Genomic DNA, 12,728 nt, shown 5'->3' on the forward strand with positions numbered 1-12,728 from the left:
TGTTCCGTCGGTCGGACACCCCCGGGCCATATGTAAATTGTGCATTTTAATCTGTTTCGGGTTATTAGCCCAACGGCGTTCTGGGTATATTGCTACTGTGCCGGCGCGTTGAGCGTACTGGCCCTCTGCACTGGATGGCCACACCTGAAATACACTTAGCACACTCATGCATTGATTGGGATTAGTGAATGCACACAGGCACACACCAAGAGCCTGGCATTATTCACTGTAATGAATTAACGAATTACACAAGTCAGCATGCAAAATGCACACCTTCAGAGGTGTACATGTACAGTGATGTACATGTACATGTCCCTGTAAGCCCATGTATACACTTTGCAATTTTGCAAGTGTATGCCCCAGGCATGCAAATGGCATTACTCCATCATTCGTTGCACAATCTCTTCCGCATCACATGTTGAAAAATCATCTCTAGACTAGAGGGGTCGGGAGAAAATTGGATCCATTGCACACACTCATTGCACTGGACCTTTAAGTTTTTTAATTAAGAAAAAATTACATGTACATGTGCATACTGTACATGTACTCTACATGTATCTGCGCTCTGCAACATTGGGTCTTGTGATACTGTACATCACATGTACTTTGGCTTTAACATTGTGTATAAATTGAAATACATGTACATGTACAGTACATGTAAGTCTTGCCAGTTGGCTGTCCCAGCTTTGCAATACCCCAATACTGTAGTTTTCCTTGTCTCATTGAAATCACATCTAAATTCTGTTGACTGTAGTGACCCGTGTAGGTGCTGTAAATAAAGCCCACAGCATTGTGGATATGTATACCAGTATTTCTGATTGAATTTATTTTATAAGTTTACAGTCTGTTGTTTGCTGACAGCTTCACAATGCCTTATTTCACTTTATTTTCTAGTTACACCAGCCTTAGTCTACATCTGAACATGTAGGCCTATACATGTACATGTGCGTAACAACTTGTTCATGTAAACTTGTACAGAAGACATGTACATGTATGTGCATGTACATGTAAAAGTAGCTCTATGCAAAAAATTATGTACATGTACATGACCATTTACATGTACCGGTACAGTACATGAAGTACACATGTACATGTACATGTACCCATGCAAGCATAGTGCAGACAGCCCACAACACACAGCGTACACATACATGTACATGAACAGTACACATGTATGCACTGCACACTGTGTACACTACCGGTATGTACAGTACATGCCTATGGCACATGTATATATGCACAGGTACTCTGCAAACGCCTCATTTTACCGTAATTGCCTCCCTCATCTTGCTAACTCTTAAACAGCTTCAATTAAGAGCTACAATTTCCAAAACGCAAATGACCCAGGAAACGATACTGCACCTGCCAATGCACGAACCCACACTGCAATAAACACCCCAAACCCCTCCAACGACATCCTGTGATTAAAGGCAGAGGAAACCACAGAGGAAAAGGCACGGCACTCAATTACTTCCCTCTTCTTTACTGCTGTCTAGATGCGAGTCCAGAGGGTGCGCCCAGCTCCCCCCTGCCACACTGCCAAAGCCCCTATTGGACAGGTTTGGGGAAGAGAGGCACAGATTTGCAGGAGGGCCCAAGGGGTTGGCTGAGCAGACAGCGCTTTTGTCAGAAAGCAAGATTGCCCAGTGGATTAGCTGCCTGGTGAAAGGTTTGATGGCAATCACTCTCATTTTCAACCAATACTGCTCAGGTTGATGTGCAGCGCATAGCCACTGTAAATGTACAGGGTACACGCATGTACTGTGTACACGTACAGGCATACCCCTACTTAGTACACCAGCCATATATTTTATATAAATTTACACTACTCAAAGTACATGATGTACAAGTTTTGTACTGATGAATCTAACAATGTGAGCATTTTAATCCTGAGCTGTAATCCAATGTACAGTGTCTGATTAACGAGGGGGAGGGGTTAACTACACAGCTTCCTGGCATCCTGCAGTGTTCACAGGTTGAGGAAAGCATGGAGAGAGGAGATAAACTAACATTTTGTTAAACAGAATGTTCTGTGTACTGGTGTACATCCAAGTATGTGTAAATTTGTTTTAACATGTGAAGTGTGCCAGTAACTCTCATCATGATCAGTGTAAAATTTAAGGATTAAAATCCACATTTAACTTTTGGTTAGTGTGTAGAGAAACTTTCACGCAACCCGTTAAAGCATTTACGCTGAGAACATCCGAGAGTCAATAGGTTGCAAATGAGACAAGAGCCGCACAAGGCAGCGAACCAGTAAACCTACATGTACACGGAGTCATGTACCGGTACCAGTACATGCGTTGAAACATCAAACAGAACAAACAGTGTCAAACGAGGTTCAAGCATGCAGCTGTCAATCATTGAATGATGTCTCAATTAAATTTCCTGAAATGCGAACAACAAGATGCACTTACAATGTCGCAAAGAGGCCATCCATTTTTTGGTCATCAATTTTCAAGAGCACACAAATTGTATACAAGCTGGGGATGTGAGGTCCATTAACGCTTTTTAAATATGCATTAGAAATGACAATGCCAGTCCAGTTCCCAAATATCATTCCCTTTTCCTTTTTCAGCTTGCACTGTCTAGGAAAGAAGAGAATACATGTACATTAGGTTTAGAGAAAAAAAGTAACCCCTCCGGAAAAAAATGCTGAACAAAAATTGATGGCCCCAATGGTGCTACTGATGCTTTCTACATGTACATGTATTATAAAACAGTTTAACCATTACTGATGTATGGTGAAATAAAACTGTACAGCAGATGCTGTACTGATCATTTATAAACAACAAAACCAATTATCCTAGATCTATCACAGTGGAGAAGTACATGCACATGTACATGTACAAACACTGAGCGCACCAATCTTGTCGGCTGATGGTGGGCATTCAATGCGATTCACCCATCATCATTTGTGCTACCCGACAACGACGGAAGCAGGTAACGCAACGGCCCCAAGGGTCACATTCTCCAGCTAATAACAATCTTATTAGACCATTCCTGGATGTCTCGTCCCCCGTCTTGTGTTACCTCCGCCCGCAAAAGAGGCGGCAATAATAATAATACCTCGGGTCTCCCTGCACTCAGGCTAAGCAAAAGGCCTCCGCTCTTATCTGCTGATTCAATTAGAGCTGGTGGTGGATCGATAGCCGCTGACAATATTGGGAAGCAAATTAATTGATGGGTGTCACGATCTTGACCTTGGCTTGGATTCCCAACAGTTATTGAGTTATAGGGTGACGGAGGTAAACCCCCTGGGATATACATGTACATGTATGTACTGGTATACGAGTACTGGTACTCTTTACATGTACATGTACAGTGAACCTGGTTATAGGCTATTATACATGTACATTAGCTTGTTTGCCGATGTTAATTCTTGCAAATTCAAGCTTGGTCCCTGACCATTTTTTTGCACTTTGGGGAAAAGAAAACAAGCCAAATCAAAATTACTTACTAAGACAACGTTAAAAGTAAAACAGATATTATCCACAAGCTGCTCATGTGTTGAAATGTTCACTAGGACTAGGAGTGTCTTGCATTAATTAAACTTATCCAACACAGATGTTACACATGTACCGGTAGCAGGTGTAAAATATTCAATTACGAGTACAAATCACTCAACAAATATGGGTGCATTGCATGTAGTTCCTCCTCTCAAACAAGTTAAAATAACTGTCACTCAATTGCATAGTAGGCCTACTCTCTTAATAATAGTGTGACAGATGATCCCGTTTGTTATCATTTTTCATTGCAGAGTTCCTGGACAGGAATTGGAACCTTGTAAAAATAAACCCTCTCCGCACACAATATATACATGTACACAGAGAGGGGGCTTAAATGTGACTGCCCTGAAAGTGCACTGACAACGCAAACCCAGTACAGCGCCAGCATTCAATACAAATTATCTTCAATTCTGTGTCAGGCAGTTGCATCAATTTTTCACAACTTATCACACCCACGCAAAAAAAAAATCCTTCAAAATAAAATTGGACACAGCGCCCACTTGAAAATGTCTCCCAACAAAGCAGCTGGGAGCATTGGGGGGCAGGGGGGCCTGTGCAGAACTGCCCATATTTAGCCATTAATCAACCTTCATGTTGTGGCACTGGCAACACAGGCCACACTGTGAGCATTTCCTGCACACCTGCCTGACCTATGACTTTGGTGATTGTTCCGGGCAACATGCTGGCCACAGGTTTGGATGCCCATGGAGCTATTAAACACATGGGCTGCCACATTTTGTGTTTGCATGTCGGCATGTGTGCACTGTGTAAACCGCACGAACCAACAATGTGCTGAAAACCACCTATTTTTCCACTCACCATATATCGCTTTGTTCCGTCTAAATCTTATTACAGTTGAAACAATCGTGCAATCAATCTTCTGATTCCCTTCCCGGTACCTTTGATGTTGGATTTCGTGGTGAATGACTAAGGCTTACATGTGTGTTAGGCCAAAAAAAAAACAAAAACAAACAAAGCAGGTAGAGTACAGTTCCGCTTCCTATTACATGTGTACATGTAAATACATGTACCGGTGTGGCATTTGAAAACAGCCCTAGTACAGTACATGTACCAGTACATATAGGTACAGCATGCATGTGCATATTCATGTACCGGTACATGGTAGGTACTGTACATGTAGGAAGTTTTTTTGCACCTTTTCTCTACTGATTCATTGTGCAGCTACATGTACATACATTTGTACCACCAAGTGTTAAATGGTTAAAATTACCAATGGCAAAAGAAGTCAGGTGGCATTTGTTTCAAAGGAAATGAACAACACTTTAAAGGTGCTACATGTCCATGTCTATGTACATGTACAGCAAAGTGGTTGCTACTGGTACGAACAAGAATTTCCAAAAATACGGTACACACATCATTGGAAATGGCCTTCTTTCACTGCTTTCTTCAAAACGACAGCTTGCTTGAAAGAATTACTCCACAGGAAGCTTGCTCCCACAACTGCAAGTACATGGACACACTACGCTTTTCAATGATCCGTTACTTTATAGACAGCTTCAAAAGTGGGACTGAGCTCTGTCGATTATAGATAATTGCCAATACCGATGTACATGTACGTACATGAATAGCGGTCCAATATCAATAATACGAATATATATATCAAATTTCTTCCAAGAATGTTTTCAAGCTCAAAACCAGTGGCATAATGCTGAACATCTTTTGCCATTAGGCAGCTTACCAACTAGTCCTAACCGCGCAGCATGAGTTAAGTCTGCTGGAATTTGTGAGCTTTTTTAATCTTCCCCAAACAAAAGACCACCTGACAACATCAACACCCTGCAGTCAAAACGATACATTCAAATGCAAAGACACGCTAACTCCGGCCAGTCTGCGATCTGAGTGGCCGGCTTCATTGACGATGTGCCTCATTTATCAATAAATATCAATTTTCCTGGACTTCAACCAATCACCAATGATGAAATTGCTACTCCACAATACGACATGAACATCAGCCCCAACTATTGCATGAATGCAGACAGTGCGCAGGAATCTGATGCATCATTCATACAAGGTCGGGCAACGACTATTTCTTAACCACTCGAAGATTCGGGCTGGTGTCATGTACATGTATGTGAAAAGTACACACACAAGTACCAGGCAAAATTCAGAAAGGTGCCTTGCTAATTGTACAGCGTGCTCAGTATATGCAAGTTTGTATCGGTGCATGTACGATGCAAAAAAATCACTGTACACACTACATACTGTACACTGCAGCTGTGTACGTTTTACCACTTTTTATAAGCTTTTATGACGAAGAAAAAAACAAATCAGAGGCAAATTTGCTGACTGCTACATGTATTCTTGACCACGAAAAATGGGCACTTCTCTATCATAGGACTGGACATCTACGGTATAACAACAGCTGTGTACTTTATCATTTATAACTTCATTTTTTTCATTATCGGCGCTTTCAATACATGTATATTGATTTCAATGTTGAAGTGTTATCATTCATATCGATATCAAAGTTTAATATATATCGGATATTATCAATATATTGATGGACCTTACCAGTACCGGAACTTGTAAGCGGCACTGTATCGGTACCTTTAAAACTAAGCAGACTACCGATTACACATTCTCTCATTTTTCCCTGTCCTATTTTTCTTTACCTGTCCCACTGCTCACATTCTGCACATGTATATGATACAATAAGCACGGATAATCCTGGATTACTGATCTTCTTCATCCAGGATGACTGAGATTACAGCAAGCAAAGAGCTGTGGCATCTTACTGTACATTGTACGTGCTTTATGTACCGGCACATATGTACCGGTACACTGCACATATACTGCAAGCCGGGCCAGAGAGGTGCACATTAGACAGTCAAACTTATCTCCAGGGCACATGTACATGTAAGTCCAAGAAAAAGAAAGCTGGATTATCGCCGAGGCATTTTTCTTTAAGTGCACTGAAGAGGTCTTAGTGGAGAGGGAATATCAGAAGAGCAACTTAAAGAAGCCATCTCTGTTATCTCCGAGTGATCCATGTTCAGGATGGAACTGTTCTGTTGGACATGTGAAAGAAGGGTCTTAAAAGCTTTTCTGATAGAAAAGAACATGCGTATAGGCTATCGTTTATGAACACACAAGTCACCTAAAACTAGACGTACCAGTACATGTACATACAATTGCCAGTATTTAACACATACCCGGTACATGTACACATACCGTAGTTCCAGAAAACTATACTAATCTGTAAGATAAGTTCATTTTTCAGGCTAACTTTAGCATAGAAATGGAAGTCAACTTTAGAAGCTCAAGCTAGAAACTACATGTACATGTACATACATGTACACATGCATTAAGGTGGTCCTGCCCCAACATGCTTCAGACTCCATCAGGACTGGCAAGCATTAAAATACACCTGCACTGGTTACATCAGCCTAGGTCCCAGAATATCCTTTCTGTCCGTTAAGTACTGTACTTGCTCAATGCCTCGAGGCACAGGTCCGTGCACTGTTCTAATGCATATGTGTTTTACATGCATGCTGAATTGGCAAGTTGGTGTCAAGTCCCTAGCCAGAGCTAGAGATGTGCATTGGAAGCAGCTGACATTTGTGGTTGAAATTTCAAGTAAAATGTACAGTATGCATGTATGTATAATATCATAATATTTATTATATTACCCGGCATTTTCATTATTCTTTTATTTGGCATTGCAATAAGCAATGCATAACAATACAAAAATACAAACGGCAGTTCAACAGTACAAACTGTACTGGCATATGCCAGAAGTACAGGTAAAGATAAGTTTAATTAAAAACTACATACCGGTACTATGACCCCAAGGCCTTTTACTCCAATGCCAGATGTGCTACATGTATGTATGGGAAAATTCATGCACTTACACATGACCAGTACATGTGCATGTATACAGTATGTACATATACCGGTACATGCCTAGCCCAGGTTGGATGCTGTCTTCATTTATACTACGAATGACGTTCAAGGTATAAAAGTCCTCCTACCCGTACATTGTACAATACAAAACGTTTTTTCTCACATTTTTACCTGGCGAAGAGAGCTCAAATGTCACTCACAGATGCCTTGTAACCCAAATTCGATAAATGCTCTGTTGAAATTATAATAAATATGCCAGCGGTATTTTGCAGGAAATTTTGCGAAACTCCGCTTTCCGTCACGATTTGTTACTTTACTTTCGTCTGGTACGCGTACTTGCACATGCCCGAAATGCATAGTAACTGACTGCCCCTTGACCAAGCACAGAAGAGCTGTGAGCGTGAAGATGTTGCAGATAAGGCCGTGTCCGAGACGGATTTCCAAAGCTACGGCTAGGTCTGTAGCTTGCGTGTCTCCACACATTTTCAATGGAGTGAAGACCTAGACCTAGCTCTAGACAACAAAACTGACAGAATGGGGGCCGAGCTTGGAGGCCGTTTCACGCATGCGCAAATGCGTACTACTAGACGAACGTAAGTCGATCGCGATGGAAAGCGTGGAGTTTGGCGCACAATTTCCTGCAAAATACATTGTCTGCGGGCGTAATTTATAATTTCAACACAGCCTTTATGAAATTCGGTATACATGGCACTTGTGAACAATCATTTGAGCTGTCTTCGCCAGGTAAAAAGTCAGAAAAACTGTTGAAAAAAATTTGCATTGTGGGAGGACATTTATACCCTGGACGTTTGTCGCAATGCAATGTAGACATCGTCCAACCTCGGCTAGTACATGCCAACATGTTACCCAACATTTGAAAGAAGGCCTAGGCCTACATGTAGAACCAAAATATATATATTTTAGGAGGCCTTTCATGTCAAGCTATGGTAAATCAAAAAGCTAGGTTTTCATTACCTCATTTAACCGACAATTACCGGTACCAGATCATTGCCACCCAACATGATTTATATCTGTGGTCACTATTTCCCAGTTTTTCTTGGCTATCTATTTCAGGGAAAACCAAATCACAGCCAAGTACAACTGCCGGTACAGTGCGTGTATGTAAAAATAGAAAGGTAGTGAGTAACGCTTTGGGTTTTTTTTAATTAATTAACCCATTTCCCTGTTTACACCACTCCTAGTTTGCACTTTCTGCTAAATTTCAACTCAGTAAACCGGGTAAATGTGCTTTTTTCAGACGAAAAATTTGTACCAGAAGTTACCATAGTCAGACACTTCTGAGCTTTTATCAATGTACATATACGTGTACATACATGTACATTCACCAGACAGGAAGCAAAAGTTTACCGAAGAACAGCTGAGCAAAGAGCAGGGCAAGACAAGTGAGTAAATAAGTGGCAGTGTGAAACCTTTATCAAAAGGATCTTTGGTAGGAGTGACAAACTGACTTTTCTTTTACACAAGCAGAACTTTTCTGGCCTTTTTTTTTCCTCCTTCGATCTGTACAGAACAATCTAAAAATCCATTTCTAGAAAAAGCTGAAATTTTGTATCTGAGTAGTGTGAACTGAATTTTATTTACGATAATCAAAATACCGAATCAGTCTACATTAATTTATGTAATTGGTCGAATTTTTTTCATGACCTCAGCCAATGTGTTCAATGTGGCATGTTATTGTGACATTTAAGTTACAAATGGAAAGTAAAAATATTTAAAGAATATGAATAAGAAGCAATGGTGTAAATTGTTAATGGAGAAAAGATGCATACATACTGTGACCATCAATGTGACACATTACATGTAATTGAGGTGTGTCTAGTTTTAAAGTAGCTAAGAGGTATTCAAATGTATATTTTTGTAATGTAATTCTCGGGTAGTACACAATGTAGTACTAGGCTAGGCCTACCGGTACATAGGCCTAGTTACTTTTATGAAATTATTCATAGGCCTATTTGAACATTAATCTTAATTACTGTTGAATGCAAAACATTACTAAACATGAAATTCAAGTGTTCCAATACCACATATTGCATGTAATCATTCGCATGATTCATGCAATTTGTACCCAAACAAACTGGATTAATCATTCACCGTATCAACATCAAAAGCCACACCAGACATGCCAGACAAATGCTGAAGCATCTTGGTTATGTCAACAGTCATTGTCAATATAATCAAGTTGACTCACGCTAACCTCTGCCCCTAAAGTATTACTGAGCAGGGTTGGGTACATGCATTTTGTCTTTCGTACTTTCTCCCAACAATACCTCAAAAACCGCAAGGCTGTTCGAAATCTTCCCCGAAAACTAGACAGCCAACAACCTGTTCAATGAATGAACCTTTTGTTTAACACCACTCCCCCACTACAACGCACGCCAAAGGTTGAAGGAAGAGAACCTTTTTAAAAAAATCAATTGAAACCACAACACAATTCGACAATACTTACGAACTTCCACGGCCCTAGCATCCAGAGTCTGCAAATATTCCGACAAGCTGTCCGTGCGGGTTCTGAGGCGACACGAACGATCGTGAATGTCCCGGGCCTCGGCGCATATCCCGTCGAAGATGCTGGTGGCATGGCCGGCGATGTCGGCCAACTGCCGGACCAAGTTGGCCAGCGAATTGTTGGCTACGTTCTCGAGCTCCGTACTGCATCCGCTCGGCAGGGCTTTGTTGCTCAGGTAAAGGGGCTCCACGCGTCGGTTGACGAAGGGCATCTTTAAGGAAGATGCAGTTTATCCTACAGGATAAATAAATCCGAACTAAAAACACAGGGTTTACATTTTCAATTTCGCCTTTTCGGTTTCATTTTGTTGACGGCCGGCTGGCAACCCCATGCTTTTCTTTGCCTTCTGCACGTCGCGCTAGTTTTTCATTGTACATGACACGCGAAGCTATAGCGCTTTGCACGCAACAAAGTGTACATCACGTCATGCACTTGAATCACCCAGTTCAAATATTGAGCGCTTGTGCTAGATGTGACACCAACTACACTATATTAAGCAAACGTGCAACTCGATTTGTTTGCTGAGAATCTAGTCTCTGCTGTTAAACTGTTTAGGTTGGGGGCGCGTGACATCAATACTAACGAACAACCTTTAATTTAAAAGTACAGCCTTTTGTTCGTATTTATACGAGTATTTTGATTTGTAACGATTGTATGGTGACATTAATGTCTATGATAATTATGATTCATTCATTTTCATTTCTACGGACTAAAGGGGTTTCTTCGGCCATACTATACAACAGGATTACTCAACTGACCAATGAGAGCGCGGGCATAATATCGATTGGGTAAGCAGCAATACAAAAGTAGGCCTATATGAACACTCATTAACAACAAAGAAAGCGCGTGATAGACCGTTTGCTGCCAGTCAGTTTGACATACCAGGCAAGATATGGGACGGAGGGGTACCCCTCTTACCTTTCCAATCCCTATGCACACTGTAGACTATTGTTACCTAACACATCCCCCCTACAAGTCTGTAAAGAATTCCTGAGATTCCGACCAACACAAAGGCGGGGGGGTTTTCTCCGTCCCATATCTTGCTTCAAATGCAGTTTGACGGTTAAACTAATGAAAGTGTTCCACCTTGACTATGGAACGCATTTTCAATGATATTTAATCTGTTTTTTTCAGCCAGCTCAGCACCAGCCGACCCTAGGAGAAAAATTGGGCAATTATTGCAACCCCCCCCCCGCCAACGGAGCCGAAAGAAAAACACAGAGAAATGTATACATTCATCAATGTTTGCTTCCTCGCTTACGACAGTAATGTTCCGGGTTGTAACTGGATACCGGCCGAGACTTTTATGATCTGTTATTTTCTATTTCATCATGATTACCAGTATGTGGTAATCATACACTCTAGCTTTCAGACAAAAGAAAACAAATACAGGCAGATTTGCAACACCCGCAATCCGCGAATTTCACGGTCGTGAAGATAATCTCGGGGTGGTGAAACAAACAAGTCTTTATTTAATGGCGTGAAATGTACTGAGATCGTAGATTGTCGAGCATTGACCCCCCAGCTGCACAAAGGCAACGAGGCTGAACTGAGACGGACGAGGAAGAAGTAATGCTGGCGCCTATAGGCGAGAGGGCTCATGGTTGTCTTGGGTATAAATAGACAGCCTCTCACTTGAAGACCAGATCAAATATCATTTCTTCGTGACAACGGTACAAATTAGTACATCCGAAGCATAATGTGTCCGTCGCATTGAGTACTTCGTGTTCAGTATTTATCCTTAAATCGTCGTATTCCCTTGCGTTTTGTTCCTGGCTGACCCAAATTCTTTATATTAATCTGAATTTTGGTCACTGTTTGTCGATTGTGTTATTGTTAGTTTTCTTATAAGTGATTTCAAGTCATTGTTTTTATCATTCATCTGGTTTTTTTTTCAACCGATTTCGAATATAAAGCCCACGTGTTCCTTGAATCTTACCTTAACTTAGCCTCTTTGAAGAGTGTTCTTTAAGTCTTACTTCTGATGTTACCGGTAAAATGCGGGTTATTTCAATGGCTCGAATTATTTAAGGCTGAGACCCCGACTGGGACGCAACTAACTCAATCAGGCAAGTCTGCTGGGTGTATCAAAACAGGAAACCTAACTTTAAATGGTTACTGTGACAAAGCTACACACTTTCTATCATCTCAAAGTAGAGAACAAATACTTTACACGATGTCTCAGTCAGGATTTTACCGTTAGGCATCACTTAGCACCAATGTGTTGAAATTTAGGTGCATAATTGGGGATGGCTCACTTTCCAGGTCAATGAAATCAACATTGCCTCTTTCATAATTGATTTGGGTGTGAGTGGAAATGCCTTTGCTGAATATGCAATCGCTCTTGGATAAAAAGCTGAGTGCTTTGACAGGTCTTCAGACAGTGTGTGTGAATCTCACTATGATGCAGCTGGCGACACAACAGCGAATCGTTGTCTTGAAGACTTACCACGAACGCTGAAGTTTTTGGCCAGATAAACGAGCCGTGAACAACATGACACGTCGATGCCCACTGTGTTTGGAGAGGGGAGGGGGTCACGTGGGGGCACTGGACAATGAAAAGTCTTTGAAAATGTCTTGACTGGATTAAAGGCAAAGAAAATTCAGAGGGAAAAAACACGATTCAGTGTTAATTCTGTCCCACGTCAAAGTGAGCCATCGCCAATTATGCACCTAAATTTCAACACATTGGTGCTCAGTGATGCGTAACGGCGGTAAAATCCTGAATGAGGCATTATTGGAAAGTATTTGTTCTCCACTTTGAGATGATATTGTTGTCCACTAGAAAGTGTTCAGCTTTGCCACAGTAACCATTTAAAGTTGGGTTT

General features: G+C 41.2%; 1 protein-coding gene, 1 long non-coding RNA gene and 1 other non-coding gene across 5 annotated transcripts in view; 2 read left to right on the forward strand and 1 right to left on the reverse strand.

The window, feature by feature from the left end:
• The window catches only part of LOC110988214 (uncharacterized), a 44,544-nt gene extending 34,175 nt beyond the window's left edge, over positions 1 to 10,369 (reverse strand). Inside the window, exon 1 of one of the 3 annotated variants that reach the window (XM_022251536.2) lies at positions 9,841 to 10,369. In XM_022251536.2, the coding sequence (XP_022107228.2) occupies positions 9,841 to 10,111 (271 nt within the window). In that variant the 5' untranslated portion in view covers positions 10,112 to 10,369. The remainder of the gene's footprint in view (positions 1 to 9,840) is intronic. The other 2 variants (XM_022251534.2, XM_022251535.2) reach the window with 2 other exon arrangements.
• Positions 1,833 to 1,898, forward strand: LOC147796601 (small nucleolar RNA SNORD36). The gene has a single exon (XR_015427914.1). It is a non-coding gene; the product is annotated as a small nucleolar RNA SNORD36 (small nucleolar RNA).
• Positions 9,940 to 11,844, forward strand: LOC110988216 (uncharacterized). The gene is made up of 3 exons (XR_002599390.2): positions 9,940 to 10,075; positions 10,616 to 10,688; positions 11,035 to 11,844. It is a non-coding gene; the product is annotated as an uncharacterized LOC110988216 (long non-coding RNA).
• The last annotated feature ends 884 nt before the right edge of the window (positions 11,845 to 12,728 follow it).

Source organism: Acanthaster planci, linkage group LG15 (genome assembly GCF_054643075.1).
Source record: "Acanthaster planci isolate LZ-2023a linkage group LG15, COTS_SCS, whole genome shotgun sequence".
NCBI classification, from domain to species: Eukaryota; Metazoa; Echinodermata; class Asteroidea; order Valvatida; family Acanthasteridae; genus Acanthaster; species Acanthaster planci.